Source organism: Heterodontus francisci, chromosome 36 (genome assembly GCF_036365525.1).
Source record: "Heterodontus francisci isolate sHetFra1 chromosome 36, sHetFra1.hap1, whole genome shotgun sequence".
Classification (NCBI taxonomy): domain Eukaryota; kingdom Metazoa; phylum Chordata; class Chondrichthyes; order Heterodontiformes; family Heterodontidae; genus Heterodontus; species Heterodontus francisci.
Window position 1 is genome coordinate 41612416 of NC_090406.1, and position 7087 is coordinate 41619502.

The 7087-nt window shown below is 43.0% G+C and overlaps 1 protein-coding gene across 1 annotated transcript; it reads left to right on the forward strand.

The window, feature by feature from the left end:
- Positions 1–256: 256 nt before the first annotated feature.
- LOC137351769 (immunoglobulin lambda-1 light chain-like) lies at positions 257–6841 on the forward strand. Its single transcript, XM_068016578.1, has 4 exons — positions 257–366; positions 471–785; positions 1173–1208; positions 6148–6841. Exons 1-4 carry the CDS (start codon positions 318–320, stop codon positions 6471–6473), a joined length of 726 nt encoding a protein of 241 aa, XP_067872679.1. The 5' UTR covers positions 257–317; the 3' UTR covers positions 6474–6841.
- The last annotated feature ends 246 nt before the right edge of the window (positions 6842–7087 follow it).

Sequence of the window (7087 nt, forward strand, 5' to 3'; positions counted from 1 at the left end):
TGGACAGAAGAAGCAGAAATAAAGGAAGAAACTGGGAAGGATCAGACAATGAGATATCTTCTCATTCACTGCCAGCTCGCAGGGACAGTTTGAAAGGGAAGTCGGTTGCTAACAGTACTGAGGTGTCACTACATCAATCTGAGTCTGTGACACTGAATGGGAGGGTTTCAGATCCTTGTCTGGATTGGTCAGTGTGAATCACTCTAATTTGCATGGATTTCCTTCCTGATGTGAACGGCTCTATAACTGGGTTCAATGGGCAGCTGCTGCCACAGTCTGTTACAGAGTTACTCGGTGAAGGGAACTCTCTGGTAGAAATGATGCGGATGTTGTGCTTTTTCTGGTCTTTGGCGCTGTGGCTGGACTGTAAGTACAGACACTGAATTCTGTTCCTCCCGCAGCAGTAGATGGTGGCTCGGGATCACTTTTAAAGAGTCAATGTGTAATGTTTAATCCCTGCTCTCTTACAGATGGACAGTCTCAGACTCTGACTCAACCTCCAGACCTGACTGTGAAACCAGGAAACACGGCCACACTGGACTGCAAAACTACAGCTGGCAATCGTGTCGACTGGTACAAGCAGACGCCAGGAGCAGCTCCTCAATGGGTCCTTAGCTTTTACCATTCATGGGATTCTCCTAGCTATGGTCCTGGGTTTAGCAGCGACCGTTTCACATCGACAGTCAACAGCGGTCACAACATTTACCAGTTAATCATGAAGAACGTGGAGGTGAATGATGGCGCCGTCTATTACTGTGGAACATGGGTTTCATCGAGCAGTACTGATGTGTCACAGTGACAGAAGGTAAAACAAAAACTGAGTAGCAAATATTATACATTTAATAAGTTTGTATCTGATAAAATACTCTAATGTTTTATAATTCATAAAATCGCTTTAATTTTGCCCTTGATACAATATCTTCCATTTTCAATCATTTCATAATTGATAACAGTCTGAATCTCACTGCCCACTATTGGGTGTTGCTGATGTTTTTAATGTTAGTCTGTGGATGATGCTGTGAGTTCATTCCTTACTGTCCCACACCAGCTGGGACAATCGGAATACATGAAGTCTGATTCATGCTGGAACTGGAGCATCTGAAGATGTTTTCTGTCTGATTCCAGGGTCCTGGATAAGTGTATGGACTGAACCCTAGAACATCACACTGTGTGGGCGTTCGGCCAAGGGACCAAGCTCTTTGTTGCAGGTAAGTGTCTGGGAATTCTCTCCTGCAGAAACTAGCTGTGTGAAATTAGACATTTAGAAATTAACCAATAATTCAAACTCCGTTATTAAATTGTAGTAAATCTTAATTTTATAGTGAAAATTCTGATTACATGTTTAGTCTCCAGCTCCAGTTCTGTTACCTAGAAAAGCAGCAATAATTATTGCTCCTTTACTCAATTTGTGCTGTTTCTGACACTAGTTTTTGTATATTAGTATTTCTATTTATACTATTTCTGTTAACAAGCACTCTGATTTTACAATTTCATTTCCAACCTTTAGTATGAACATTGATTACTAAGTTTTTCAAAAGCAGTTGGTACAGATAGATTTTTTGATCAGTATATGCGATGCAGTTTTTCAAACCTGAATGGAGGGCAGTGCTGGAGAAAGGGTTCAATTGTGGTTTCAACTCTCTGAGCAGTTTTGTTTAATAATTGTGGGAGTGTTTTTCTTCACTACATGCACTGTGATGAATTAAACTTAAAGAAGGAAATTGCATTTATATAACACCTTTTTTTTATATCCTGAGTGTTTTGGATTGAATAAGTTACTTTTGAAGGGCTGTTATTGCTATGCAACTAAACACAGCAGCCAATTAACACTCCGATCAAATACACAGCAATGAGATCAATGACCGATCTAATTTATAATTGAATTGTTTTAAGGTATATTGGACAGGACACTGGGACAACAATGTCATGAAATCTATTGCATCCACCTGAACATGTAGTCTTTCCAGAAACAAAGCCCTGCACTCACTCAACACTCCAGTGACATGTTGGCTGAGAGTTATTTCCATATTCCATATTTTCTACTCAACTCCCCTCCGTCACCTCTTTTTCCAGTACAGTGATAACAGTATCAGTATTGTTTCCTACTCTAGTGCTGAATTTGAAAATCTTATCAGCTTTGCTTCCAATTTCTACCCTTCCTTCACCTTCACATGGTCCATCCCTGACTCTTCCCTTCCCATCCCTGACTTCTGTCTCCATTTCTGGGGATTGGTTATCAACCAATATTCACTGACTCCCACAGCTACCTTGACTACACCTCTTCCCACCCAGCTTCCTGTAACGGCTCTATTTCACACTCCGTTTTTTGGTCTCCATTGTAACTGTTGTGCCACTTTCCATACCAGTGATATGATCTGCCTTCCTTTATCCTTAACCAAGGATTTTGCTCCACCTATCAACAACAATGACTTGTATTTATGTAGCACCTTTTTTAATATAATAAAACATCACAAGGTGCTTCACAGGACTGTAATAAAACAAAATATGACACCGGGCCACACAGTCAGATTGTCAAAAGCTTGGTTAGAGGTAGGTTTTAAGGAGCATCTTAAAGAAGGAAAATCTGGTAGAGAGGATTAGAAGGGAACTGCAGAGCTTGAGGTCTTGGCAGCTGAAAGCACATCCACCAATGGTGGAGCAATATCTGGGATGCTCAATGTACCAAATTTAGAGGAATACTAATATTTTGCAGGATAATGGAGCTGGAGGAGATAGAAATGGGCAAGACTGTGGTGGGCTTTGATAATGAGGATGAAAATTTTAAAATCAAAATCAAAGTGTTGCTTAACCAGGAGCTGATGTTGGCCAGTGAGCATAGGGGTAGAATGTGGGAGGCTGGTCAGGAGAGTGTTAGAATAGTCAAGTCTATATTGTGCAAATATATAGTCAGAAGCTTATCTTTTCAGCCTCACAGCTGCCAGGGAGGGGGATGGAGTTGGTGGCTAGGGAATGAATGGCTTTGGTCTTCCCAATATTTAGTCAGAGGAAATTCTGCTCATTCAGTACTGGATGTCGGACAAGCAGTGTGACAATCTAGAGACAGTGGATGATTGAAAGAGGTGGGTGTGAGCTACAGCTGGGTGTCGTCAGCATACTTGTGGAAACTAACCATTATGGTTGACAGGGCCCTTCAGCATGTCCATTCCATTTCCTGCACTTCTGCTCTCGCCCCTTCCCCTCCCTCCCAGACCCATAGTAGGGTTCCCCTTCTCCTCACTTTCCACCTCACCAGCCTCCACAATTAACAGTTCATTTTCCACCACTCCAGCATGATGCCACCACCAAGCACATCACTCCCTCCCATTCACATGGCACCTTCCCAGAGGAGGGGATGCAATGCTTGTCTTTTTACCTCCTCCCTTCTCACCACCTTAGACCCGTAACAATCCTTTCAGGTGAAATAGTGATTTACTTGCAATAAAAACAGAAAATGCTAGAAATATTCAGCGGGTCAGGCAGCATCTGTGGAGACAGAAAAGAGTGACTGTTTCAGATCAATGACCTTTCATCAGTTCTCTTGTCATTTAATCTCTCCTGTCTTCCAACCAATCACAGACTTTTCCTTTTGTCATTCCCCTGCCTCTGTACTTGCTTAGAAGCTGTTAGATCTCTAACTTTTTCCAGTTTGGATGATAGATTTCTGACCTGAAATATTAACACTATTTCTCTGTCCACAATGCTGACAGACATACTGGGCATTTCCAGCATTTTCTGTTTATATTCCATATTTATCCTTCCCAATTAGATTGCTCAGGAACAGTAATTCTGGATCTGTTTCATACTGTGGATGTTGCAAAGAGTTTATTCCATAATTCTTGCCCAACCCCAGTATTCCCCTACATTGTGATTTGAATTGCGACCTCAAGTTCATATCCACATTTATCAGCACAGATTTCATCCTGATCCTCAAACAAAACATTTTGTATCGGCGCTGCATTTTGCAAATATAATTGGTACAATTGATTTAACAGTTAGTGACGACTATATTCAGCTGCTTGGGATATTCCTACTGCTCCCAGTCATCCTAAGGAGATATTGATGCATTTTAGTCAATTCCCAAATGTGTCTGTTATAAGCCAGCTGCAAAAACCCAGTGTGGGCCCTGACCTGGAGGTGTATTCCTAGCTTAGCAATTGATGTTCATGCCAACCTAGAAAATGAGAAACCATCCAACTGCTTCAAAGGAATAGTACTGGGTCTCCAAAAAGCTGACCGCTCAGAGATCCTTGATTTATAAACCCATCTCACGTGAAAACAAGTAATTACACAGAACTTGGAATTTAAGTTGTAGGGACCCCAACAATGCTCCAACTGTGTGAGAACAAGAATGAAGGGAAATCCAAATGTTTAAAGAGAAAAATTGATGATTTTCTGGATGGGGATATGCTAGAAAATTTTGTTTACATAATCATTGTTTTCTGCTTCATTTTAAACACTTTCACACTTGGCAGTTGATCTATTTCTAGTTTCTTTTCAAAATAGGGGAAAATGAAGTGACATTTGGAGTTTAAACAGACCATCACTTCCCCACTAATCACTTCCTCCTGAACAACTTCCCTTTCCTGCCCCAGTTGAGAGGTCATCATCCCACCCCCCACCCCCCCCCATTACCACCTCCAGACTATATCACATCCAACCCACCATCTTCTGAGGCAATGTGCCCCATTCAGCTCCACACACTCTCACTCTCTCCTCCTCATCTTCCAGTTTGTGCTGGAACACTCCTTCCAACTCCCATCATCCTTAGCTTCATCTCCGTTCCCTCCTCTTTGCCATCCATTGCACTCAGTGCTGCTCCTTTAAGTCCTGCTGCTGTGATTCTGGTTAGTGCACATTGCAGCTGGAGTTCCAATTCTGTGGTGAATTCACCCTTAAGGTATATGAGGACCAGAATCCCTCTAGCCGGACTGTGGTAGGAGTGACATTGTGGTGAAAAGGCTCACTGGGTTTGTGCTGATGTTTGGCATCAAGTGCTAACACCTGGACCAGGCCCCTCACCACTGGCTGACTGTGAGCGACTGTTGGTTGTCATTTCAACACTGAGTCTGTGCTGGTGAGTTAGTGTTGCTGCATTGTGCACATCTCCAGCAGCCTCACATCAATCAGCACTTGTGGATTTTTGTTTCTTTTTGAAAACACTTAGCAATTTCCTATTTCTAACCATTTACACTTGGATATTGGGAATCGTCCCTCCCATTCTCGGGATTGCGTCCATGGGAGTTGAGCCCTCCCACCTCTCATCAGTTGACCATTCTTTTTGGACTAGCTGGGACAGTGAGTGTCGGTGGGTCATTCACCTATCAATAGCTGAGTCCTGTCCTTAACTCGCGCCCACAACTCTTTCCTTTCCAGTGAAGGGGGGAGGGAATAGGGTCACTGGGTATTGATCAGAGGGCTAATGTGCTAATTGGAGCATCATCACTGACCATAGACTGAATCCCTCATTTACTGATCTGTGAAGCTCAGGACTGCACATGTCCTTCCCTCGTCCACTGAAGCAGTGGAGGTTTTGAGATATTTTTATCCTTCCCACAGCAGTGGGTGACACAACAAGAGCATTAGTGACAGGTGGTGTGTGAAAGGAGGTGAAGGGTAGAGGAGAAATGTGGAGCTGGTTGGACAGGGTATGGGTACATTACATGGGTCTGGTGCCACTTTATACAGATAGTGTGTCTTTCCCAAGTCCAATAATGACTCCGTATCAAAATGCATCACCCGTTGGAGTAGATTTTCAATTTGAAATCAATATTCAGAGGCAATGATCACTGGGATTCTGAATCACTTCTCTCTCATCAGGGATACTGAGGCCAAGTGAAGAATCCCTGTGCACTCCTTTAGAGCAGGCAGCTCAGCACAAGTTGGGGATAGAGCCCGAGAGCTGGAGGTGAAGTACCACAGTGAGTGATGCTTTAATCCACCGAGTCACCAGGAGGGTCCGAAAACAAGAACTTTTACATCAAATTTGCATTTCTTATTTGGACAAAGCCGAGACAATGCCTATCCCTGTCCCCTGGGGCTCACTATAGACAGCTACAAACTTTCACACCAGCTTCTATTAAACTCTGAAATGAAGTTAAACTTTTCTCTAACTTTATACAAACATGTCTTCTTTGATTCTGATTGCAGCTCAACAACTCCCTGACCCTTCAGTAAAACTGCTTGGGCCTTCAGCCGAGGAGGTGTCCACTAAAGGAGCCGGCACCTTGGTTTGCCTGGTCAACAAACTGTCCATGGGCTTTGCTGCGGTCAGCTGGGCAGTGGATGGGAGTCCGACGAGTAGTGAGGTCCAAACCAGCGCGGTGTCACGGAACACGGACAACACCTTCAGTCTCAGCAGCTACCTGACGGTCCCCGGCACAGACTGGAGCAGTGGGAAGGTGTACTCCTGTACAGTTCAACAACAAGGAACAGCTTCAAAAATAACAGCAACTGTCACACAATCTGTCTGTTAAATAGATGGCAGTTTCCTGATTGAGTAAGAATGTGATTTCCCGACCATCCCACCCACAATTATCTACCCTTGTTATCTGCTGCATTTTGTTTCCTTTTTTTGCTTTGTGATTCTGCTGTATCATTTGAAGTGTTTGTACCCGAGGCAGGTTTTGTTCAGGTTCTCCGATTACAAGAGGCTCCACGAGGGTTAAAGTGACCAGTTACTTGCTTTAATCAGGAATTTCAGTTCAAATACTTGTTTGCTCAGCAGCAGTGCTGGATTTAATGAAACATGATTAATGAAGATAGTTTATGATCTGCCAACAGCATCAGACTGACAATGACTGTCCCTGAGGGTAACTTTCAATAAAGAGAATCTTTGCAGGAATTATTTCTGTGTGTGTTCTGTCACCTTTTGTGCTCATCCTGATCTCTGACACCACCAAGTGATCTACATGCAAGAAGCCCTAACACAGGAGTAATGCACTGTTAATTCAGTCCCACAACTTTACAGGTCACAGCATATCAAGAAAGTTTTCTACCGACCAAAGAATAGCCAAATGAGGCACTCTATTTGACCCCAGAATAAAGCTGATCAAACCAGGTTTCTTTAAACAATAACATTTATTATTTC